This window comes from Talpa europaea, assembly GCF_964194135.1.
Source record: "Talpa europaea genome assembly, chromosome: 11".
Lineage (NCBI taxonomy): Eukaryota > Metazoa > Chordata > Mammalia > Eulipotyphla > Talpidae > Talpa > Talpa europaea.
The window spans coordinates 44,537,198-44,564,066 of NC_140078.1; the positions used below are offsets into that span (position 1 = coordinate 44,537,198).

Here is a 26,869-nt window from a genome sequence, read left to right on the forward strand (position 1 = left end):
GTTCACATTCCCACAAGCAGTGGAAAAGAAGGTTCTTTTTTCTCCACATTCTCTCAGCATGGGAGTAAAGTGGTATATCATTGTGGTTTTGATTTGCATCAAATGCTAATTATTTTCAAGTCTCTCAGCATTTTATAGCTAGTCTAATTGTATTTTTTTCACCAGAATGAACCAGAATACAAATATGGAAATATTATGCTGCTACTTTTCATATGTCAACACAGATCCTTAGGATCTAAATCTATTCTGAATCATCCAGTCCCTTATTTAGGGACTAAATTTCAAGGTTGAACAGTTCTGAATGTTTTTCCTTGCCATAAACAGAATGAACCTTAGGAGCTCTCAATGTCCTCAGATCTCAGCTCTGAAGTAACATAGCTACATTCCTGTTGGCAACAAAGAGATTTGCCTCTAGACAGCTCTACTCTAAGGGAAGTAGAACTGGAAGTCAGGGCACAGCTTGAATGAGGATCCTTCTGTAGGGGTTGTGAGGGCAGGCTTTGGGGTCAGGTGTCTGTGTTCTTATCCTGGCTTCACTCCAGTGACCTACGACATTCAACAAGTCACTGTACTGAGTCCTTGTCTTCATCTATATTCTAGGGTGCTAGTAACTACCCAATAGGGTGAGAAGGGACAATGTGAGAAACATGCTTAGACCCTAGCATAGAGCCTAGGGTTGCAGAAATAGCCTTGCGGGCAGTAGTGCAGGACTGAGCCCTGGGGAATGACCATGGTGACTTCCTCTGGAGCTGGAGAGGCAGTTGCCACTTATCATGCCATCCCATGCCTTCAAATGTTTCCCTTCCTGGAATGAGACATATGGTGATAATATTAGAAAGGGGATAGTGGGAATGTGGGGGGGGGTGTTGAATTTATTTGATGAAATAATCTGCTTGATAAGCTTGATAAAATAATCTGCATTCCACTCATCTTGGAGCCCTTAAAATTGTAATGTACAGTGTGTATCTGTTACTGACCTGGGGTTTCTTTCAGAGGTTCTAGCCACTTGTAAAATAACTTGAGAAAGAGACAAGACAGATTATATCCAGAAAAGGTTTGATTAAACTTGTGCACAAGGGAGACAGCCCCAGTTGAGAGATTTTAGGCTTGCTCTCTAAAGAAAAGGGTTCTTAAGTAGGTTCTTTTGCTGGGGTATTGGGAGAGTTCTCCAAACATGGGGAACCACATTGGATGACTCCTCCATCTATGGGCTGTCACAGGTGGGCAGCACATGTGATTTCCGGTGTTATTGGGTAGCGTATCCTCCATGATGGTGAAATACTCACAGCCACCATCCAAAAGGGGTTAGATCCTATCACTCATGAGGGGCCCCTTCCCTGAAATGTGGGGAAACTGTGGTTGATTGCTTGTCAAGCTGATTAAATAAAACTTTCATCCACTTTTTCCCACCAGCTCCGGATTCTGCTCTCCTTTGTTATCTCAATCACCATAAAGGGGTAGGAGTGCATGAGCCACTTCGCCCCATTCTTCCTTTCATAGTTTGCATTTGGGGCTTTAGGAAATGTGGTTCAAGAATGACTCTCTGTGACCTTGAAAATCACTCTGCTTCCCTGGCCTTGGTTTCACTACCTGAAATTCATGCTCACACCCATCTCCACCCTTCCTCCAACGAGCCCACTCGGCTGACACTCTGTGGCAGCTCCAGAACCAGGATGGGAGCTCATTTTCTGCTTCTTCCCCATGTTTCTGCTTCACATTGATTCCGAGAGAGTCTTCCTGCTAAGGGTGTCTCCCTCCTCTTACTGCTCCTCCCCCACTTTGGCCAGTCCCTCAGCTCCCTCAGCCACAGTCCTAAAAACCCTCCCAGGAGAGTGCAGCCTAATTCAGTGGCATGACCTTTCTTGACTCTAACACTCCACCTTGGCTACTGCACTGTACTCACGATGTCCTTCCTTCTGCCCCAGTTTTGCCACCTTCCTTCACCCAAATGACTCCAATCATTCAGTTCAAGTAACTCCTTATTGACTTTCTGGAGGTTGGATATGTCCATTTCTAAGAAAGAGTTGAAGTCTGTACTAATGAATTCATCTGTTTCTTTTTGCAGTCCCCCTGTTTTGGCATCATGTATTTTTTTTTAAAGATTTACTCATAAATCTTTAAAAAAATAAAAGATTTATTTATTTATGCATACAGAACTGGGGTATAGGTCAGAAGTGTGGGGGTGAGAGGATTCGCCAGAGAGAGAGTGGGGAGCAGAAGAGGCAGACTGACTGAAATACTCTGCTGAGGGGAGCAGCCAGCAAGACAGGAGAGGTCTGCTGTGCCATGTTGCTAGCTCCCTGTCTGGGGATCAAACTCGTGCTGTAGTGGCTGTGGACCGCTTGTGCCACCAGGGAGGCCCCTGGCCTCATGTATTTTGATGCTCTGTAGTTAGGTACAATTTGTTAAGAATTGCCACGTCTCCTTAGAAAATAGATTCCTTTGTCATTATGTAATATTCTTTCTTTATCCCAGCAAACTACCCTTGCTCTGAAGTTGACTCTGTCTGAAATTAATAATGCTATTTCTGCTTTCAAAGTGGGTTTCTCATAGGCAAATTATGGTTGGGTTTTAGTTGTGTATCCACTCTGATAATTTCTCTTTTAATTGGTGTACTTAGACCAAAATGTTTACAGTAAGTGTTGATATAGTTGATTATTATCTGTCATATTTGTCACTGTTTTCTGTTGTTCTTATTTTCTGTTGGTGTTTTTTCTTTCTTTGGTCTTTCACTCTTTTTGCCTTCACCGGTTTTAACTGTTTTGCATAATCCCATTTCTTCCCCTTTCTACCTCTGCCTCTCAAGTTTTGACTGAGATGTACTTTGACATCTGACTGAGCTACCAACCCTCTCCTAGACTTGAGAAGCTTCTTGTAGGAATTTTGAGCCTGTCTTCTGCGTGAGAACCCCCTAAGGCCTGAGAAAGGACCTCCGTGAGAGACCCAAGGATTTGGGAACCTTGATATCCCACTGCCTCCTGCTTCTTTCTTGGGGGACAGTGACCCTGGTCCAGAGGAAGTGGTGGTGGGGGGAGGGGTTTCAGAAAAAAGAGTCATGGGGTAAGGGGCCAAGTATTTATAAGGGCAAGATAAATCTCAGGGGGCCCTAAAAGTAGAGGTGGAAGGTCCATCCTGCATCCTTCATGCCATCCCTGGAACCATGAGCACCTGAACTCAGACCTTGTTTTTAAAGGTTTGGGGATGATGAGGCAGGACTTCTGTGCTCATAGTCCATGAAGTAGGATGCACTGAGCACAGAACAATTAGAGCTCAACACAGGCTTATCTAGAAACTCCAGAACACAAAGGCCTGTTCTTGAGAAAGAGCCAAAATTTAAGTAGGTACGTTGAGTTCACCTTTGTTAAACAACTAGTTGAAGGGTTGGCGAGGCTTGGGAAAGGGATGCAATCCGGGACCAGTGGGGCATGTGGTGCATGGAGACTTGGGACTCAGGTATGACCTGCACATTGGAAGTGTTGCAGGGCAGCCCCGATACAAAACGGGGTGCCTGACTGTGGTCCTCACCCACACGCTTAAAAGGACTTATCAATGTTCTACCTCAGGCACACACGAAAGGGTAATAAAAGGTTTATTTGCAAGGGAAGGGCAAATGAGGAAATGCACAACTCAGGGAGAAAAGTGGGAGACAAAGTTTTAAATGCGTCCTACCCGATCCGCCAGTCTGGAATCCCAAATGGCACTCTGAGAGCTGGGCACAAGCCAGGAGCCGTGAAGCCAGGAGGCGAGTGAGAGCGAGGGACCCCAAGGCCCACGTGTCTGGTTTTTATACCCAACCTGGCTGCCTAACTCCACCCTCAGGTCCCAGCCACCCTCCCTTTGGTGGTGATGGGATTTGTCTTTCCCAATGTCTTGATGGCTTTGGTCTGGAGTGGGGGTGGAGTCCACAAAGCCTGTATGGAATTAGCTCAGGACATCATTTCCCCCTAACAGAAGGACTTCTGGAAAGTGTGGATTTGAACCTTTACACCAGATTTCCTGACCTCTCTATGTCATAGGGATGATGGTAACCCCCCCTGACCTCATACATGTGCTGCTTTTATTTTTGTATCAGTAGATATAAACATACAACCATTTTTACCATGATACTATGAAAGTAATTTTTAAGGTAGTGATGTTTAAAGGGGTGGGGCATGGGTGTGGACCAAGGGGAGTCAAGATGGGTTTCATGAAGGGCAGTGCCCAAGGGGAGGAGCATCTGAAAGGGGAACCACAGTCCCTCTTTACCATGAGTCTGGGGTCCACCCTCACCCACAGGAAGTGGGAGGGATAATCATGAAGAGGAAACTGCTGCAGGTGCCTAGGGAGGTGATTCTGCTGAGAGGCATCAGTAACCCGCCCCTGGAGAATCTAGGAGGGCCCAATGCCAGCTTTCAGGGCTGCCCTGCATCAGGAAGGGCACTGCTCTGTGTCACATGTGCCTGGGGACAAGCTAGGCTGCAGACCCCTGGGTGTGAGTGTGAGGCCTAGGAGCATGGCAAAGTGAGAGGCCAGGGTTGACCTCTTTGGATGATTCACCCAATCAATGGCATCTAGTTGATGTGATAAAACATGGGAAAGAAGAAGTGAAATTTGTTAACTGTACCAAGATCCATGCAGTTCACTACAGGGGACAGTTTTGGTACCAAATTATCCTTATTATGCAAATTTTCTCCCCAAGTGGCTGGTTCCCAGTTGTGCACAGGGACGTGGCGGGTGCATCTAGTTCCCTTTGTGCCGACTCACCGGGTAGCCACAGCCCATCTGCTCGGTCTGCTGCTCAGGAGGGGGGCATGCATGGAGCTGGCTTCTTGGACAGGAGGGGTGAGCAGCAGGCTCCCCAGGGCACCCACTGCTGCCAGATGGGGATGGTCACAGAAAATAGAGCTTTTCCATGACTTGCCCCAAAGCCGAAAATGTGAGGGCACTTCAGAGTGAAGTTTTGCCTTCCTCCCTAGGAAAATATAGTCAAGAACCTGGCATTTTTAAAGTCTTAAGGTCCAAGCTGAGGACTGGGGCCTGTCATGCCTAGAATTCACCATTTCTCCTCTGCCAGCTGCTCTCTAGGCTGTGCAGCCCACCTGGGTCCTCCATTCCTCTCGCGCCTACTCACCACTTTATAAGGAGTTGCTCTCTACACATCATTGGGAGTGTCCTGGCTACTCAGTCATGATTTCTCATTCCATTGGCTTTATTGGGCTTACATATGGGCCTCTATTTTCACATAGAAAAGATCTGGGCAGCTTTATATTTAGGATCCTAGGACATAATTTCAATGTCATCCCTATACCAGCAAGGTGACACTAACAAGGAGTTCAAAAATTCAAGTCAATTCTGACACTCTCTATGCAAAGATAGCATGAGTTTCCACAGGGTAAAGTTCAGTCCTACAGACTGCTTTCTACTTGAGATGCCAACTAGACATCCCAACCAGCTATCGGGGATTTTGCCCAATGAGCTACACAGTAGAGATTCCCACTACTTCAAAAACTTCAGGTGCCAATCACAAGCCCAGGTTGTTACCTAACTATAAATATAACCTGAATTTCCTCCTTTGGTTATGTTAATTTGTTAAAAAAGGTTCACAGAATTTAGGAACCCATTTTCTTATCAGATCATGCATTTATTACAAAATATTTATTACAAAAATTCAGGAACAATCATTTGGAAGGAAGCATGGGCCAAGATAAGGAAAAAAGCATGGGGCCTGCATGCCCTGTCCAGGTGCACAAATCACCGCATATTAACCAACGAGGAAGCCCTCTGAAGTTTCTCCTTTGGGGCAGTTATGGAGGCTTCCTGACTGAGTTATGATGTATCAACTCATTGGCCATCAGCAATTGAACTCAACCTCTGACCCCTGTCTAGTCCCAGGAGGTGGGGAGAGGCACTGGAAGTTCCAGTCCTCTAATCACAGGGTTGGTTCTCCTTGGTGCTTTCCAAGGTCACCTCATTCACATAACGAAAGACACCTTTGTCACTCTCAACGCTTAGGAAATTCCAAGGTTTTTGAGAGCCATGAGACAGGAACTGTAAAGACCAAATATGTATGAGACATATATTTTGGTCATCTGAATGACTTAATACATATTCCTATAAATCATAATGTTACACTATACTACCGACTACGGACTATCCTTTCATCAGCTGTCCACAGCTATTCCATCTCTTAGGCACTGAGATGGATTCATGCGTTAGTTACAGCTTTCGGGACAATTGCCCATGTGCTACGGCTCTCAAGTATACAAGCTCTCTATAAAGTTTACCTATTCTCCCCATCCAACTGCTTAAAATGAAGGAACACTGCACTCCCTTCTTCAGTCTGCTGCCATACTCCCTTTTGTTATTACTGGTTCATACAGGGTCTGAGACGTGGGTCGTGTCACCAAGTCACGTGTAATCTAATATCATCATCTCAAATAGGTGATTATGTAACATTTACTGAGCACTGTCCCAGTCCATTCAGGCTGCTCTCACAGAATACCAGAGGCCCATTGTTTTAGAAACAGAAGAATTTTTTTTCTCATGGTCTGACAGCTGAAAAGCCTGCGATCAGGGTAGGGTGAGGGCTCTCTTCCAGGGCACAGACTTCTCCTTGTATCCACGGATGGTGCAGGATGAGAAGGACTCTGTAGGGTCTCCTTTATAAGGGCACTAATCCCATCGCAAGGGCACCACACTCATGACCTGTCTCCCAGAGAACCCACATCCTAATACCGTCATTCTGGGAATCAAATTGACCATATATGAATTAGATGGAGGTGGCACAGACTTTAGGACCATAGCTGGTACCTACTATGTTCTAGGTACTCTTCTGCCATGTGGATATTACTATAAATTAAAATTAAATTTCCTGCTCATGGAAAGATATCGTAGAAGAGATTAAAATCCTCTTCCCTCTGCTTTCCTTGTATTGTCATTTCTCTCCATTGTCAGCACCTTGTGCATGATAAAATCTTGTCCCTCTGCTAGGACCAGTCTCTCAAGGTACCTCTTGCCTCTTTATGCCATTAGTGGCTCCTTTCACCTGCTTACGTGTCTATTCAAACTCCTCTGGATGCAGGAACTGAGTACCCTTCTTCTGTTCCTGGGGGTCTGCTTACATGGTGTAGGCTCTATAATCCTTCATCTTGCAAGGCAGGGGCTCAGCTGTTTTTAGCAGTTGTCTGCATCAAGGCGAGCAAGTCTGCCTCACTCAGGATGAGGCTTTGCAGGTCCACTCTGGCCACAGAGTGAAGCTTTGTCATTTAATTGAGATTTTATGGGTAATACAACTAGTATTTTTTCCAACTCTGTGATTCTTTTGCCTGTATCTGAGTTGTTTCAGACATAAGAGAGAACAGTAAAATATTATTAATTGATCTTCCTTTCTAAAAGAGGGATTTGGGGCCTCCCTGGTGGCCCAAAGGGATAGGTCTCAGACTATGAAGCTATCTGCAGCCACTGCAGCACGAGTTCGATTCCTAGCTGGGGAGGTGACCCATATGGTGCAGCAGACCTCTCCTGTCTCTCCCACTGCTCCCCTCGGCAGTGTATTTCAGTCAACCTGCCTGCTCTGTTCCCCACTCTGTCTCTGGTGAGTCCTCTTACCCCCACACCTCTGGCCTGTACCCCAGTTCTTGTATGCATAAATAAATAAATCTTTAAAAAATAAAAAAAAATAAAAGAGGGATCTGAACTGTCAGAGAGAGTTAAGAGTCTACACTCTGGTGGAGAAGCAGGACAGGGGTCAGCTGAATCTCACTTGGAGGAGGAGCTTGTTCTTTACCTGAGAGGAGGACTCCATGCAGATCACAGGTTGCAAAATGACCAGGCTGGAGTCTTTGGAAGCTGTATTTTTAGCAACCACCCAGGTAATTCTAAGCTGTGTTTGAGAACTACCATCATGAGGGGTCACTGGAAACACTGTCATGCAAACAAGACTAGAGTGGGTTGGGGGAGACTAAGCAGCGGAGAGCTGGGAATTGGAAATTTGGGTTATTGAAGGAGAGGGCAGTAGGAGGCAGTGCCAAGTGAAGGTCAGAAGCCAGGCCTGCTGAGACACAATTGTTCATCTAAGAGTCCAGACAAAGCTTCCTCAGTAGAGGTAGTGCTACAAGGCAACCTGGGTGGGGACTTCTCACCCAGGTGCTTAAGACTACAAGTGCAAAAAGCAGATTTACACTGGGAGTGAGAAAAGGGAGCACTAAGAGAGAGAAGAAAATGTGTTGGCAGGCACGTGGCAGGATGCTGTCTGTCCTATCAGCACATAGTGTCAGCTGAGCAGAAGCCAGCTGCAAGCAGAAGACAAAAAGAGAGCTGCTGCCTATTTCAGTCTTTTTAAGATCAACCTGGTAGCTCTGGTCTGCCCCTGGTTCCCAGCAGCCCCTTCAGGGAGTCAAGGGGTAGAGTCTGGAAAGCTCCACCTTTTACCATCCAGAGGCTTGGAGTGCCATCCACTGGCTCAGAAGCTGCCCCTCACTGTTTCTCTTGCAGTAGTAAGAGTGAGTTATTTGGGGCAAAGGCAGGCAAGACACATGCAGTGGAGTAACAGTAACACTTGGGCGGCACTCCTACCCGTGGCCCGTCTGCTGTGCATCTGGCTACTGAGACAGGCTAGGAGGTTCAGTGATACCCTGGACGCGGAGGAGGCACAGAGTGCCTCTATTTGTTGTCTGAGAATTACCTCTGAATCTCTCACTGATTGCTTAATTTCTTGTGCCTAGTTCTGTTTGAAGTGGAGAGGCCGTTAAAACAACAACAAACAAACACATAGACAAACAAATGACTTTCAGGAACAATCAAGGGAGTTTTGCTCCGAGAACCATGTTTTCAATGAGAATGCAAGAGTAACTGGAAATGGGTAAGGAAATTTTGTGCTCCTCCCAATCCTGACTTTGATTTCCCAAATTTCACACCAACACTTTGCTCAACTTCTGAATTTACAGCATTTGCCAGGATCGCTGTGAAACTCACAAGAACTTTTTCCAGCTGGGAATGATGAAACAAGACAGGAAAGCTCAGGACCACTCCTGCGGAAACATCAGAGGTGGATGTCCCGGGCTGCCCTGGGGCTCTTCTCCAGGTGTCTGGGAATGGCACTTCCATGCAACTTCTGGATCCTTTGTCTCTGCTACTGACTCATTCACCTTTCTAGTCCCACCTGAAATACTGTGCTATCCTTCTAAGGTAGACCAGGGAGACCTCACTGACTCCTTCTCTCAGGTGTGGATGCAACTGTTTCGTCTTCACTATTTCCTTATGAAGATCTGTGATCAAACTGGTGACTTAGAAAGCTTATACTCACCCAGATACCATGTCCTGGGGCTCCAATGTCTCCATGAAGAACCAAAGGGCTTGGGAATGAGTAGGGGAAGCAGCTCCTTCTCTCATGATTCCTTCAACATATTTATTAAGTTTCATAAGGAGTTAGGAGTGTTCCTATCTCGCCCTCAAACCCCGACCCTTTCTAGTCAGCACTTTCCAATCACCCTCTAGACATGCCTCTATCATTGATTCATTTAACCAATGATCACTTAGAAGTAACATGGTGGCCCAACTTTAGATGGGTGTGTATATCATCACATTTATCTATCTGACTCTGGATACTTCCAAAGATGCCACCTTGGAAATTGATACTGCGGGAACATCGGTGGAGCCCAAGCCAGGCCTGTGTGAAGCAGTACAGTGAGCTGATGATGATCTGTTAGAGTTTTACCTCATTTGGATAAAAGGTTATACAAATGTTGCATTAAATGTTGTGACCAAATGGTCACTTAACTTTACTTACTAGCCTGAACCCACAGGATGTCCAGCTATTTCTCCAAAGGACAGAGGATTTCCACAGAGGGAGTGCTTTCAGTATTCGGTTCTGTGGCCTGTTTACCCCGACCTAAGTGGGCAGCTATGCAGGATGACTGTGTGAGGGGCTGTCACTGCAGTGGGTCACAGTCTCTGTGCAACCTGCCCAGGTCTGACTTGTGGCATTGTGCAGTGTTCTGGGAAGACCAGGAGTGTATTTCTTGACTGAGATTCGGCGCCAAGAGCCAAGCACAGTTATGGACAGGAGGCAGTCAGCCTGCTAAACTAAACCTTTGTGCCAGTAACATAGGGTGCACCCCAGCACATAGGATTGCCAACTCAGGCTGTAATTTCTACCTGCGAAGGAGCCCTTCTCATACACTAGATGACACAGACAGTTTTTTTGTTTTTTTTTTTTTTTGTATTTATTTGCTCTATCATTACAGAAGAAGCATCTCAAAATGTGTACAAAAGGAGGAAATCCTTCCTCGAGGAGCATACCCCTTCTTCACAGCAAACAGAAATAATTTAACATCAGCAGAGAGGCAGCTTGGAGATAAAACTGCATTTACAATCCTGTACATGTACTTGCCAGAGTGGCAGCTTAAGACCTAAAGCTGCATTGGGTACAACTGATTAGACCTTAACAATCACCACATACAACATTGTAAAAAAGTATTAGAAAGTATTGGAAACAATATTGCATATTAATATCTTGTTACACTTATTCACAGTGAGTGCTATTACCAACAGAGAATCTCCTTTTTAAGTTCTGATGCCCGTTTTTCTTAAAGAAGACTGCTTTTGGTTCATTTTGAAAGTGGAAAAACACACATTGAACTGAATGAGATAACTGCATTTTAGATATAGCTACCCTTCATTTTTGCTGGAACTCAAGAAGTGAAGGATAGACAAATACATTTGCTGCATAACTTGTCCACATAAATCCATTTCATCTTGCTTTTATTTTTGCAAGAAGATGATACTACAATAGAGTCAATCAAAACAAAACCAGAAAAAAGAAACATAGAACCACATATTTCCACAAGAGGTAACTCTCTTCCTCAGTGAAGATTCTAAGATTTCATTACGTGCTTGCTTCCAAAATGGACATGGAACCTACTTATATCTGAAGTGATAGGTGCTGGGACACCCTTGGGTGATAAAGAAATGATAATGCAGTTTTTTAAAGGGACTCTTCAACTAGGACAATCCCACACTCTATGGTACATGTTCAGAGGGGACCTGGGTAGGGAAGGTAGATTCCTTTGTCAAGTGAGTAGGTGGCAGAGTTGGGGCAGGGACACTAAAAGGGATTTCTCGTAGCCAATAGATCAAGGATCCTCACAATCCTTGTTTTTCTGTATTTGTTTTAAACACAACGAGGGTGCATGAAATGTAGACACATTTCAGTACACACACTCATACCATCAGACAAGAGAACAAACCACAGAACAAAAAAGTGTGAGAGGTCATGCAAAATCCTACTCTTACTGCTAGATAGAAAAACACGAACAGCTTTGGGTACAGAACATGTTTGCCTTTTGAACATAATTTACTTACTTGTTGATATTCTATGAAACCCTACTTTAAATACAATAATTTCAAAGTAAAATGGTTACATTATAAAACCACAACAGAAAGATGTGTGGTAGACAGTTATATTGATTCTAAAAGACAGGGGGAGGAAGGGGGAGCATTTTAGAAAAGAACTCTCCTAGTCACTATTTACAGTCAAGCTTTGTTTGAAGCCAGTAGGAAAAATAACTCCTTTCAACCAAATGACTGTATGGGATGGAGAACAGGGCAGGTAAAATTGGCCAGTAAACTGGAAACCTAAGCAATATGTCACCCTCTTTCTGTAACTGCATGTTGAACTGAGGCTGACAACAGCCTGCTCCTCTCTGCTCCTTTACTCAGTGCATCCCTGTGCCACTATCTAAATTATTACCATTTCCAGTTTCAAAATGCCACACCCTTGGTAAGCAAAGAAAACCTAAGGCTCTAGAATATTCTTGTGAACTCCATCCTTTCAACAAAACTCAGGTGCACGGGAGCAGGTGTATTTGTCAAGATTGAAGGCGAATAATTCATTTATAAAATTTAAAATGACTCCAAAGGAACATGAGTCAGGTTCCAGATTGTGACCTGGAAAGATTTTTTTCAATGCTTTTATCTCTGGAAGACTTTGCAGACCTTCAACTGGTTTAGAATTCATTTAAGCAGGGGTTCTCTGCCAGGGTTAATTTGCCCTCCAGGAAACATTTGGCAACTTCTAAAGAGATTGTAAGTTTCAAATTGGAGGTGCTTATGTCATCTAGTTTGTCGTTACCAGGGATGTTGCCAAACCTCTCAGGATGCATGGGAAAATCTCCCACAAGGAAATATCCTTGTGGTGAAGACCCCAGATTTAGGTTAAATGTGGAGGTGCCTGTGCAGTTTTCCCTTTGTATCTTTATGTTCACATTAGGATAAGTTGGGAGAAGCAAAGTACTGTAAACCCTTGAAATTGTATGTTCTTCCTTGCTAAAGTGTTTGGGATTACCGTCCTGCCAAAAGAATTAACATTGAGGAAGACCCTTCCCCAAGCACTGCAGTGAGACCAACACTCACTCTCACCTCTAGTGCCACCTGTCCTTTTCTTGTCAGATCTGAAACAGGAAGTAAGAATGACATGATTACCCTGAATCAATTTCCTAGTGAAAAATGGTATGGGGCGGTGTGTCCTAATGTTGTGTGGGCACATGGGTATTGCTTTGTCCTCAGAGGAGTACGTTTCAGATTTTTTGAAAGTTTGGTTTCAAATAAGTAGGTTTTCTGTGTGTTAGTAACATTGGCTGGACTTCACTGTTCTATTTCATTGATCTGAAAATTAATGATATTCTGAATTCTTTTATGAATTTTAAAAAAATAATATGCAGATAGGGAACTGGCAATAAGTTATTCAGGCCTATACTTACAAACAAAACAGCTGCTTGGCTAAAAGGATGTCTAGGATGGGACTTCTGCAGACAAATAGCCTTCTGGTAGAACCAGCCAGGGAAGAAACATACCCAAGGAACTATGTGGGGACTGTGAACTAAAGCTTTGGTTTCAGAGACATTTCACTGTTTGCAAGATTCAAAAAGAATCATGGTCCAAATTTCAGGACTGGTATTAAAAATGTAGTGATAGACTTGGGGTCATTAAAGTTGTGGAAATAAAAAAGCAGAAATAGTAGTTTCCAGATGGGGTCACAGGAACATTGAGTTCCTTGCAACTGACAGCAAGCCTGGGAAGTCTTGCAGCCTTCCGAGCAATGTCATAGCAGTGTGGAAATTGGGAATGAGTCTAAAAGAATTTCCAATGCATCCTGTCTCCCTTTGCAAGGGAACCAATAATTACAACTTTGCCCCAACAATTTGCTTCCTATGAAGAATATGATGCAGTGTTCAAGTCTGCTATGGGGGCATCTTTAAGGTCTGCTCACCTGTATTGTTCACCTGAAAGTCAGCTCAGGTGGTGACCCACTGCTGCTAGGACCTAAGAATCATACCTGGTATGGGAGTCCTCTGCTTGGCACAGGAGCCAGCACATTCGTGCCCAAACTTTGGCCTGTTTTTATAACTTTCTTTCTGAAAGAGACACATTGCTTGGAGGAGGGGGATTCTAGGAGGCAATAGGTGGGGGGATTTCAGCTAGCAGTTTATGGAAACATCTAGTAATAGCAATTTGGGGGTGGAGTGTTGAATGTACACCCACATCTAACAATGAAATCTTTTTGTTTTCAAAAGCAAATCACATGGCAACCAATTAGCTTAAAACAAAACAAAACAAAACAAAACAAAACAAAAACCACCTAGAAATTAAAGCACAAGCTTCTCATCCAGTCCATCCACTGGTAGGAGGGGGGCAGTAATGGTTTGTGCTTTTCTCGGGTGGCGTGTGCAGCTGGGGCATTTAGCTCATATGGAAGCGGTGCTCCCCCCGCGTGATATGGGATGAGAATTCATACCTGTCCTGACTCTGGTAGCCACACATGTTGCACTCAAAAGGATCACGGAAGCCATGGCAGCCCATGTGGATGGTATACATGACATGGTCCAGGAAAAGCACCCTGCAGTGTTCGCACTTGTACACCTTCATCTGCTCCCCGCTTGTGCCTATCACCCGGAAGGCATCTTGAGAGCTCTCGGAGGCTGCCCGCAGCACATCATAGGCTGGGTGCTCTTCCTTGATGGACAGGCCATTGCGGGCATGGGGGTTGATGTGGTTGGTCAGGTAGATGAGGCCACCCCGCTGCTCTTCATTATTGCTCTCGGTGTCTGTCGAGTCTTGGCTGGGGGATGCCTCCCTTTCAGAAGACACTGACTTGGCCTTGGAGAGCAGCAGCAGATTCTCCACAGCGCTGTCCTGGGCGGAGTGGTTGGCACGTGGGGGCCCCTCCAAGTGGGGCTTGTGAAGCTGGTACATGGGACTGATGACTGGGACCACCTCAGAGCTACCTGGGGGTGTCTGCACCAGGGGGCGGAGGGACTCAGCCCCAAGGTAGCTAATGGCATTGTTGATGGCTTGATCCATCACGTGGGTCTGCATTAGCTCATTCTCCTTCTCATAGCTGGTGCTGCCATCATAGGGCATGTCTGACAGGCACTTGTCCCCTGTGGGAAGCAGATGACAGTGAGGCCTGAGTTACTGTGTGCCTGGCAGCAACAGGTAAAATCTACATCAAAGGGGGTATTCAATCTCATGGCTCTTGGTTTGCTCTCAGACACTTACATGAAAATCTCCAAAATAGGTAAAGGTTGAACTGTTTCTGCCCTGGACACATAGCAGAGGGACCTGTCCAGAGTTGGCATTTAAACAAATCTGTCTGAGCAAATGAGCAAATGAATATGAAATATGTGCATGCCAACTTAAATAGCATATATCAAATAGACTAAACCAGTCCTTATGCCTTTTCGTATATAATTCAACACTATCATTTAATTTAAGATGAATACTCAAGTGACATATTTTCAATATAGTGCTTTAAGTAATTTACAATAACTAGTTAATTTCTCATGCATTTATTTAATTAAATTGCATAATGAGTCAGAATAATGTGAATATACTTATGTGAAAAGCTGTGATAAAATTTTAAATTCATACCTTTCTCTAAAATAAAATTTAATAAAAATACATGAAAATTGCATATTGTTGATCCTTAGACAATATGGATTTAAACTGAAAAGGTCCACTTATATGCAACATTTTTCTTTTTTTTAAGATTTATTTATTTATGCACACAAGAACTGGGGTACAGGCCAGAGGTGCAGGGGGTGAGAGGATTCACCAGAGACAGAGTGGGGAACAGAACAGGCAGATTGACTGAAATACACTGCTGAGGGGAGCAGCGGGCAAATCAGAAGAGGTCTGTTGTACCATATGCAACATTTTTCTATGCATGGATCTATATTTAAGGATTCTACCATCCATGCTGGAGGTTGGTTGCTTGAATCTGCAGATGTGGAGGGCAGACTATAAATTATACTATGATATTTGATCGGTGAAAGGAAAACTGTGCTCTTAATCCCCAACTTGTTCAAATTTCTATTGTGTTATTTATAATAAAATATTGTTCTTGTAAATAACAGAAAGCTGAAAGGGCTCTGATTTGATGTGAGAGTATCAAGGACACTCAGATTTACAGGTTCTAGAAATCCACAAATTTGCCTTTCAAACCCTAGCAGCACTGGAGTCATGTGCAGCAGGAGATATGGAGGGAAGTTGGGAGAAAAGTGAGAAAGCTACAAGGCAGAATGTTGCAGAATTTATTTATTTTCAAAAAATTACTAAGCATGATCGATATCTAAGCTGAGGACTTGTCAGAGAGAGTAATTCACTTCAAGAAACTTTTGATCTGATGGCAGGGTTTGTAGGAGGAGGAAAGCTCCTACACTGGAAAGGTGAAATCTGTGACTAGTTTTGGTTTCTTGTAATTAGTTTCCAAGTAAACATTTTCATAAAGAAATAAAAGGAATTTCTTTGAAAATATACCTGTTTGTTAGATTGGTTTTAAGTCAGTATAAACCAAGACTTAACTAGGAAGTTCAGTAATTAACTGTTTGCAATGTTATTGTCAGGACTACTGCTTTGCTTTACTTTTAGTGATGGTTAATTCATAAATAAAAACACATGAGACCATCCATGGGCTTATCTAAACAGCTTACATTTACGTTTCTTTCTGTTTCTTTCCTTCCTTCAACACATCTTCATGGAGCATGCACCAAGCCCGGCCCAGACCAGACTGGGCACAGAAAGATGAGTAAGAAGTTAGCCCCTTCAGCAGCAGCATACTGCCGACAACAGTCATAGACACTAAAGCATGATCACACAAACAGAGCATTCCAGTCTGAGAAGTCATATGAAGATGAAGAGGGGTGTTCCTCAGGGTTTTGATCTAGGAGGAGTCTACCAGGTGAGTGGGATTTTGGGTTCTAGCACTGGGGACCACACCCCCCCACCCCCCACACACAACCAGGGTAGTAAAGCAGCTGGGGTTTAGAAGGAATGGTAAAAGAGGAAGGGCAGAGCTCCAGGTAGGGGCAGCAAGAGCAGCATTATGTTGGCAGACAGGGCTAGACCCAACAGAGGCTTTGTCCAAAGGAAAAAGGATACCACAGAAGGGTTTGAAGGTAGCATGTGCTCTTCCCACTCACTGGGAAAGAACAGATTGGGGGTGGGCAAAGGGAAGGGAATTATTTCAAGACTCCCACAAGAGTCTGGTTATTACTAAGGGGTAGTGGTGAGGGTGATGGTATTGGGAACCCACTCTATCCATGTTGACAATTGACCTCCAGTTCTTCTCTAGTTCTCAACAAGAGAAGGACAATTTCAGAGTTTAAAAAACTTACTAATAGTACCTTTTGGAAAAAGAAAAATAACTGAGGATCACTGATGGTTGTTTAGGAATAAGCCTTATCATACTATAAAATATCTGAAGGTCTCATTTCTTGCTTTGTAATGGATATTTATCACATAACGGCCCAGCTTCCATTCATTTAATCTCCTGCTGTCAGGAGTCTCACGTGCCCTGATAATGGGTCAATGTGATCCTTAGATTACAGAGAACTTCTTGGGCAGGCACACCCACTGCAGCAATGGAACAGAGAGGACTCTCTTTGCAAGCTGGTTGGCAGGGATCACAAAAGCTTCTAGAGGTTTGAAGAAATAACCAGATAACATTACAGAAATCACATAATTTCTTTTTGTCTGCTTTTGTGTTAAGGAGCTAGATGTTTTATAACACTAACCCCAGAACAACATGAATCTTGTCTGGCTGGTACCCTAGTCTATCACTCCAATAAACCCAACAAGGAGGGGAAGAGGTGGAATTTGTGGCCAATTCTGATAGTATAAAAGTACTCCCCACCTAATAATCCTGTTTCTCTCCAAAGTCATGGTTCTGTGGTTTTGCAAGCAACTACTGAAATCTGTTTTTTAAAACATGGTACTAGCAACAAATGAATAGGAAGAAAAGCAATGTATATTTCAGACTACCATGGCATATTAAACTACCTATAGAATTTTCCTTCTACTCCATAACATGAAAAAAATACCCCCACAAAATCCACTTTGTCAATCAGCTAAAGAAAGGAAGACATTCAATGAAATAGATAGTAATAAAAAACAAGGTGCAAGGAAAAGTTTCGGCATGAGACACCTGGCAAAGTTTGACCACTGATCTCTCTTAAAATGCCTGGAACAAATCAGTAAAATCCTCAGCAATCTTCCTAACATTCTTATCTCTATTGAGAATAAATCCAGATCAAAGAGCAGCTGAAATTTCTTCCTGTGAGAATCAGGAAACACCGGAGAAGTATGAAGTTGGCTCTTACAACAAGGTTAAGTTCTGGCTACTACAGGGTAATGGTCTAGAAGTGCAGAGTGTCCCCAGAGGGACTGGAAAGTACTCCTCCACCAGGCATGATGGTAACTGGCTGAGGACATTTAACCACATCTCAGAATGCGTTGAGAAAACAGAGAGAAAGACTTTAACAAAGACTGCACTTTCCTCACCTGAATTTCCCCCACCCATCCTTGGCATTCTTTCAGGATTTAGAAAAATCAATAGCTCTCACAGGGAAAAAAAAAATGTCTCAAATACAGTGGGAAGAAAGTCGAAATGTCAATCAAGACATATCAGTCTAAGTAGAACAATCAAGATGAAAAGAAATGTCATAGTTACTGTGAAAATATTTTCTAGCTGTGCAAGGGAAGAAAGGAAGTAAAATACAGACCAATAAGCCCATCCTAGGGAAGAAAAACACTTAATTCACAGAAGAGAGTAAATGTCTCAAAATTGCTTTGTGAGATGGACTCAATAAAAAAATAAAACTGAAAGACAAAATGCTAAAACCAAAGAATAACGTTAAAAATATTTCAGATCACAGGCAACAAAATGAGGTCCCAGTCATTATTATTAAATAATTAAAACATGAATTAGAAGTTGTAAGAAACAGAACATAAGTTATTAAAAATGGAATTACTAACATGGGGGCAAAATAAGGTAAAAACACTGAATTTATGTAATATAAAGATAAAGAAATGCTAACAGATATGGAAGACAAATTATTTAACAAAAGGGCAAATGGGTATCCCTGAATACTTACCACAAGAGATGGAAAAGATATATTTATAAAGAATATAATTTCCAAGAAATAAAGAGAAAAAGGGATTCCCCAGATTAAAATACCCAGAATTTTTTTATTCAGAATACAAAAGAGACCCATCCCTGATAGGGTATTTAAGGTTAAAACACTTAAAGAAAAACTCCAGGGATTCGGGGAGAAAATGGAAATCACCTTTAAGAACAGAATGTCAGACTGGCCTTAAACATCTCCATAGGAACATTCAACAAACAATGCTACCAGTTATCAAGGCAAGATCTAAAAAGTTATCAGGGGATAAAAAGAGTGATCTAAAACCATTCATTCTGTCAACATGTTCTCCAAGTAGAAAACCAAGGGGCAAAAACCATCAAGTTCTAAATAACTCTGGAATCTTTTGGAAAAAAAGTTGCTTGAATGTGAGATCCACTCAATTAAGAGATTACTCAAAATAAATAGAAATAGCAATAAAAAGGACTTGGTCTGAAACTTGACTCTATTTAAATATAGAACTAATAATAAATAGTTGAATTGTTATAAGAGTTGTGATTTACATACTAGTATCTTAATATTATGAAGCAGAAGAATGCAAAAATCTCAATATACTGAAAAAATAATGTCCTTAGTTTGTGAATCAGAAGAAATTCCTAAATTGAAACAAATTGACTAAAAGTTATTTGACGGACTCATTAATGTTTTTCATAAAGTATCTTTTCAATTAATCCTTGTGAAAAAATTTATGAAGATGAGCTAGTTTTCCAGTTGTGTTTGGTTCTTGTTCACCTCTTAAATTTAAGATGGATAAATATGATACTTTCATTTGAAACAGCATCTATAATATGACAGACTCTTTATAGAAACAATTATTTCACACCTATGTCTATCAAGCCACCTATTCATCATCTTACCTATGTCTAGCTACCGGAACAGAAATATGTTTAGAATGATGTTCAACTACTTTTCATGGTAATTTCTGGGTGTTGGTTTTTTATAGCGATTTTAAAACATTCATTACTGAATTAAGGTTCTTCATGATTGATTTAAAATATAAATTTGTTATATTAACCAGGTGTCATTCTAATAGCACAACAGGGCCTTTTCCATAAGAAAAAGAGAATATATACTAAGAGAATTATAATGGTTTACAGGAATATTGATCATTGTTATTTTTCTCTTCTATTTCCTTTTACTGTCAAACCATCTCTTTTCTTAAAAAAAAATTATTTATTCATGCATACAAGAGCTGGGGTGCAGGCCAGAGATGCAGGGGGTGAGAGAACCCACCAGAGTCAGAGTGTGGAGCAGAACAGGTGGATCCACTGAAATACACTGCTGAGGGGAGCATTGGGTGAGACACGAGAGGTCTGCTGCGCCATGTGGGTCACCTCCCTGGCAAGGGATCGAACCGGTGCTACAGTGGCTGCAGATAGCTTCATAGTGCTGATGCCAGCAAGGCCCCCATCGCCTCTTTTTTGATTCAAAGTACTGCCTTGAGAAAGGAGGCAGGGCAACTGGCATCACACCCACTTAATAGATGGGGCTGCTAAGTCCAGCCAGTCATAGATGGAGCTGGACCCTGAACCTAGCTTCTTGAATGCAAAACCAGGACTCTTTCAGCTCCATCACTACAGAGCCAGCATGAATGACAACATTTGCTTTCCTACATGACCTTTTTGAATTTATATAATGGAAAAACATAGCACATAGAGGCTGAAGGTATTTTGAGATCCATCTCCTTTTTGTTTTGGAGATGGAGAAACTCTGACAAGTTAGGAGTGACTGAAATTTCACCAAACGAAGTGAGGAGATGGCAGGTTTTGGGTATTATTTTACCAAATAAAGAAGGGACATTATTTTAGAAATATCAATAGATTGCCAATCACTACACTTTTGGGGAAAATCTCACATAATGCCCACTCTGTGAGCCCTTTTCTCAAACTCCACTCTAACGATCCTCCTCCTACTCTTCCTTTTATACATCTCCAGTGTGTTCCACCTCTCTTTTTCATCCTAACTTAGTTTGATGAAAGGGCTTATTGTTGCTGTTTTAAATATAGAAACTTCTAAAGTCAATGCCTAAATTATTGTCTCAATAGAAGGGGATACAGGAGAGTTTCACATATGATCTCATTTAGTTTGAAGTCTCCAAAATTAAAATGGGCTGCAAATATTCATTTTTCAAATAATTCAAGGGTTCCGTCACTCCCGGCACTGACCTACATGCCTCTTCCACCTCCTTACCATCCTCTCTCTATGAGAGAGACATTCTCCAGTTTCTTAATCTGAAGGAGGCAGTCAAACATTGCTTCCCAAAGTCAGTGACTGTTAACAATTCTTGGACACACTTGCTTTGCTCCATCTCCTCAGTCACCTCCCAACTGTTCTCACTGTACATACCTGGCAGGGAGGTGCCAGGTTGTATTTCTACCTCAGCCAGTGCTACTTGATTCCCACCATCTATTTCTCCATACACAGTCAGCTTCACAAAGCTTTTACTGGACATGATCTCCCAGTTATCTGACCATGACCAGAAAATCCTCAAGAAGTAGGTCCTTCCATAATCTAAAAGTTCACATTTATGTGGATAATTCCTCATTAAGTGTCTCTAGCCAGTGATTTCCAAAGACATTTTTAAAGAATTAACTCTTTTCTCCCCTATACCTTTCAACCTATGACACCCTTATTTAAATCAGATCAAACTGGAGCTTATTTTAGGCTGCACAAAAGAGGCTGAATCTCCCAGAATTTGGCTTCTCCTCTGTCCTCCCCTCTTCCTGCTGTACTATAAGAAGTGAGGGCCTCTCTCAGAGGCATTAACCGCATTCTAGACAGATAAATAGTTCCCAATATATAGTTCCCAGTATAGCATCTACACCAGGAAGTCCTTGAAAATTAGCAAATCAAACCAGAACTCTCTTTCCAGAACCTGGCTGTAAATAACATACTATTCCACCAGAGTCACCACAATTCAAGGGTTCCATCATTCCCAGCACTGACCTATATGCCTCTTCCACCTCCTTACCATCCTCTCTCTATGAGTGCTACCACTGCCCCATCCCTTTTCCTTATCCAATCAATTATTGACTCTTGCTGTCTCCTAATTTCCAAAATGTTGCTTCAAAAAAAAAAGTCAATGTTTTTTTCTGCTTATTGAATTACCAACATATTGTTCACTTTGCTAATCAAAGGCCATTCACTCTATGGCCTGGAACTTCCCTATGGTCTTGTAAGTTAGCTCAGAAACTTAATTATGTCCCACATGTTCCTCTCTGGTCCTAAAAGCCAGCATCACCATTTCTTATTATTTTTGTCATTTGTCTATAATCTTCTCCTTTTCCCCTACCACCTGTATTGTGCTAAAAGCTATTTCTCCATACACAGCCAGCTTCACAAAGCTTTTACTGATACTTTTTACTGGACATGATCTTCTCCCTGTAAGTCTCTTCCCTGGACATAACTTTCCTTCCATGAGCCTCTTTTGTGGACAAAACCCTTTCCCTGTGATACTGTCCTCTGGAATGACCTTTCACTTTCTGTGGACATCTTTCCTGGATATTATCCCTCTGATAATAGTTGACCTTCACATTGAGGGTTTATAAATATCCTCACTTCTTTGGTGTCCATTTATCTTCATAAAATTCTGTGAGATACATAAAGAATGGAACCAAGGCTTGGAGAAGTTGAATAATTTCATCAAGTGACAATGTTCACATGTGGGTCTGCACTGCCATTTTAGGTCCCCAAGCTCAGTGAGTTCTTACTCTTCCAACTGTGTAGTGGTCATTTATTCTTATTCTTGGATGTTTGGCCTGGATGATGGTTATTGGCACATTTGTCTACCACCTACACTAGGTAACAAGCTCCCAGAGAAAAGGTCCACCTCACTTTTCCTTTTACCCCTTATAGGTAGAGATTCAACAGTCATGGCAGCAATCACAGCCATGCGCCTTCTTCAATGGGCACTTCCTATGGGTGAGCTTCACTTCATATGGGTGAGCTGCTGTGCCATTCTGCCCATTAGGTCTTCAAAGTGTCCCAATTTGGGAGTGCTAGGAGCTTCATGTGAAAAACAAGGATCTGACATTTAGAGGCTGCTCAGGGAGGGGGTGTCCATGTGGTGTGGGGAGCCCCCTGTTGAGCTAGGGCCCCTGTTGGCTCCACCCTATGCACAATGACCTGGCCACCTCCAAATGGATAGGGGGCATCTACAGGTCGGTGTGACTGGGTGTTCAGATGTTCAGGGCTACATCTAGGAAGAATTGCTAAAGACAGCGTTGGTATTTTTAGTAGACTTTCTGGAAAAATTCTAAGATATTTAAGAAATCTTAAGCTTATCAGTTTTGCTCTCTAAAAACTGAAGGACTTTTTTCTTTCTTCTATCCTCAACTAATGACAACCTAAGTATATAAAATCCACATAGTTGTTTTTTAAGAGACAGCAAACGTTTAACTCTTACCAACAAATTTCTGAGGCATAGAGCTCTTACGTTTGGCGACGTTACTTGCTAGTCTGTCCAGCACGAGGGATCTCTCTGATCCTATCTTGCACAGGTCTTCTGCCATTTCACTGTGATTATTTTCTTCTTTCATTACTAAAGTTAAAGACAGTTAGAGAGGCCAGTTTAGCAGTGCTTATGGTGAAAGGGTTCAGTTGTGTCCAATGTTAAATATGACATTTGTTAAATGCTTACAAAATCCAGGCCCTTTGTACAAATTATTTCTAATCTTCTTAGAAAATCTTCCAGACAGAGGTTGAACAAGAGATAGAAAAGACAAAGATAGGCCACCTGCTAACGACACCTGTTGACTGCATGCCAGTCCTCAAGTTCAAAGGAACAAACCCTCTCACTGTCACCAGAAGCTGGTTTATGATTGTGACCCTATGACAAGTCCCCTTCATTTTTCCAAATATTCCCAAATCCATTAACTCAGTCAATATTGACAACAGCCCTCTGAGAACCAAAGAACTGTCAGGGCTAGAAATGATCTAAGGGTTTGACTATATCCTCTGCATAGTAAACTGTGATGCAGAAAGAAACATGGCTGCTCTTACACTATAGCATCCTGGCCATGGGGCAGGGGTGACCCTAAAGCTCCTTATCCCTGAATATACAGCAGACTGAAAATCAAATAGTATCTGCATATAGTAAAAAACATAGAAATGTGGCAATAAATGCTGATGTACAGGCTCTTTTTAGTTGATCATGGTAACTTCCTTTCCATAATTGAAGACACAATTTTGTATATTTTAGTCTCACCTTCAATTTAGTTTTTATTGTTGATTTTTGGAACTATAACTATATCTGAACATGTAAACGGATTATCTTCCAAATAGGTAATCAATTCTTCTAACACCATTTCTGAATAGTCCATTTCAATTCCACTGACATATGCTTCCTCTTTCTCACATAAGACATGCTGGTTTATCACATAACTTCTGGAAGTTTTAACCATATCTGATATTGATTTGTCTGTCTATTTACCCATAAATTCCATATTAAAGCTACATTTTAATATAACCTAGACATTATTCTTCTAAGAGAAATGCCATGTCTCTCATTTATTTTTACAAATAAATTTATTCACTTTATGATATATGGTCACCAAATTCCAATAAGAATTATTATTTTTATTTATTTATTTATTTATTTTTTTTTTCCAATAAGAATTATAGACTAATTTTAGGTTAGCCTTGATTTGGAAGGACACATATATCCAGTCTGCTCTTCCTCTTCGATCTTTGAAGATTGAAGTTTTCTTTCTTGTTTCAGGATGGTTTGGTGGCTCTCTTTATCATTTTCTTCCCATTACCTGCTAAGATTATTTCTAAATAGCCTGTCTTCATTGCTATTATTAATGACAATTTGAAAGTATATTACAAATTGGTTATTACTGGTAAATGTAATTTTGAAAATTGTGTATGTGGATGTCTTATTAAATGGGCACACATAATAACCTATACCCCGATAATATGAAGGATGCACATAAAATCCATAAAACCCGATTCCACTGGTTGTACTTTTGATCTACCAAGCTAACATGCTTTGTGCTATGTCCACCTTCTTCTGCAATGTGACCTGCCCTGAGTTCCTGTGGCACAGCCAGCAGGGCTGCCTCCCCAAGACTACTGGGCTTCCTGAGAGCCAAGACCTTCAGAATTCTCATAGTGAGGGACAAAAGAGCTCCGTGCTCCCAGTCCCTGGTAAGCTTTCCTCTGATGCATTCTCTTCTAAGGGCTTGTAACATAATCTGTGTACTGAAGGCATAAGAGAAACTTACTTTTTCCATAAGACATTAGAAAATTACAAGAGATGGCCCAAAAGTCTTTCACTAAGTAAAAACACATTCAGGAAAACCAATCTTTCCCACATCCTACAAACTAGGCTTTGTTTTTACCCAGTATAAAAGATTGGGCCCAACCTAAGGGAAACTAAGAGAGAAAGTCTGAGTAAGCATCTGTCTGATTTCTGGGGGGACAGCTTTAGGGGATATGGGAAGGATAGAGATGAGAACCCCAGAGAAGGCACAGGCCCAACCAGTCCCAGCACAGCAAGGTTAAGTGACCAAGACTCCCTAGGCAGTGCCTGCCCTCCAAATCCCATATGTAGTCTAGAAGGTGCTTTATGGGTTCCCTTGACACTCAAAGTTCCTTCAATTAGCACTTACTGTGAATGTGAAGACATTATTTTGGTGTTTACGATCATTTGATCACCAAAGGGAATACATTAACATTTTAGGATTAAATTGATGCTGACCACAGAATACTATTTAATATATGCTTATTGATGTGGACATAGAGGAGGGTTGTGTGTTTGGTGTCAATACTTGGATAACACCAGTCTGGATGCCTGCCTGTGCTCCTTATTCTCACATCTACTCCTTCTCTCACATTTCTCACAGAGCAATTTTGTTCAGGCCTGGTCAAGCAGGAACTATCACTCCCACTTAGTGGATGAACCCAGGGTCACATTCAAACACAGATGCAGAGATGAAACTGGAACCTGGATCTCAGTGGAAAAATCCCTCAGCCTGCCATATTTTGATTATTATTCATAAAAACTGGAGAAAACCAGTGTTCATTTTCTGCCTCTCTTCTTTGTTTTGTCTTCTCATTCCATGGGGACATTCAGATTATTATATGCAAGAGGGCTTGGTATTATAGATAAGAAGTCCTCATTTAATAGTTGTCCAGTTGAAAAATGACTTATTTAAACATTGGTCAGGGGCACTTTTTTCTTATATCCATTAACTTATTTTTCTCAGAAAAATACAGTATCTGAGTGTTTAAATTTTATACTTTTTACTTGATTTTTTTAAAAAATATTTATATATATTTTACATCATTGTTCATTTTGTACAATATTTGCTTTCTCTTCTCAGGTATAGTCTCCGTAAAATCCCATCACTAATTCATCCGTGCATTATCACCATAGTCCCTTGTGCTCGTTCCCTCCCCTGTTTTGATCCCTCTCCCTCCCCCTTCCCTGCAGAATATCTCTGATTTGTAATTGGTGGCTAGTTTTGCTTTTTTCTTTATTATTATTATAATTTTTTCCTGATCCCTTATTTGGTTCCCTTATGTTCCTCCTATAAGTGAAACCATCTGATATTTTTCTTTTTCCTTCTGGCTTATTTCACTGAGCATAATCTCTTCTATTTTAAAAGAGCATAGTTATCCTCTCAGCATAGTTATCCTTCAATTATCCCCCCAATCAACAATTGCTATATTGTTGCTATTGTTATTAAATATCTAGTTCCCCCTCTTCTACTGTCAGTTCTTTCCCATTCTAAAATTAGACCTTAGACTTTGAGGGCAGCTAAATGATATCTGAAATGGGATCTTGTCATTTTATAGGTAAGAAGATTAAGCCCCAGTAAAAAATCAAGCGTCAGTGCCCAGAACCACAGTTGACCAGGACAGCACAGAACCCCAAAACTTTGGTCATGTGACATGTTGCCTTTTGGTGCTGAGACTTCGATTCCTATGGCTTCATCCTGACCATTCTCTGCACTTTCATCAGCCATTAATAACTGGAGTATTCCTGAATGTAGTTAATGCCGCCGAATAAATTTTATATTATTTATGTTTTAACATGATAAAAAATTAAATGATACAATTTTTTAAAAATCTGACTATTCCCTGGTGGGTTTCCTTTATGGGTCATTTATTAAAGTCAGAAAACTGAATGGGGCTTGATAAATTTTCAACTTAAACTTTTTTTTAATTTAAATTTTATTTTGTATTCCCCATACAATTACAACCCCCTTATTTTGACCCCAATCCCTCCTTTCCCCGCCCCCCACCCCCCATAGAGTGTCTCTGGTTCATAGTTGTTTGTTGATTTTGATATTTTCTTTCTTATAGTTATTCTTTTTCCTGGTCCCTTATTTAAGTTTTCTAGATTCCTGCTATGAGTGAGACCATCCGGTAATTTTCTTTTTCTTTCTGGCTTATTTTGCTGA

General features: G+C 41.7%; 1 protein-coding gene across 25 annotated transcripts in view; it reads right to left on the reverse strand.

Annotated features, from left to right (window-relative positions):
- Nucleotides 1-13,716: 13,716 nt before the first annotated feature.
- IKZF1 (IKAROS family zinc finger 1) overlaps nt 13,717-26,869 on the reverse strand; it is a gene marked incomplete at both ends in the record, with an annotated part of 96,754 nt that continues 83,601 nt past the window's right edge. For 11 of the 25 annotated variants that reach the window (XM_084246522.1, XM_084246505.1, XM_084246500.1 and 8 more), the window contains 2 exons: nt 13,717-14,417; nt 22,864-22,998. In XM_084246522.1, the coding sequence (XP_084102648.1) occupies nt 13,717-14,417; nt 22,864-22,998 (836 nt within the window). The remainder of the gene's footprint in view (nt 14,418-22,863; nt 22,999-26,869) is intronic. The other 14 variants (XM_084246503.1, XM_084246516.1, XM_084246514.1 and 11 more) reach the window with 2 other exon arrangements.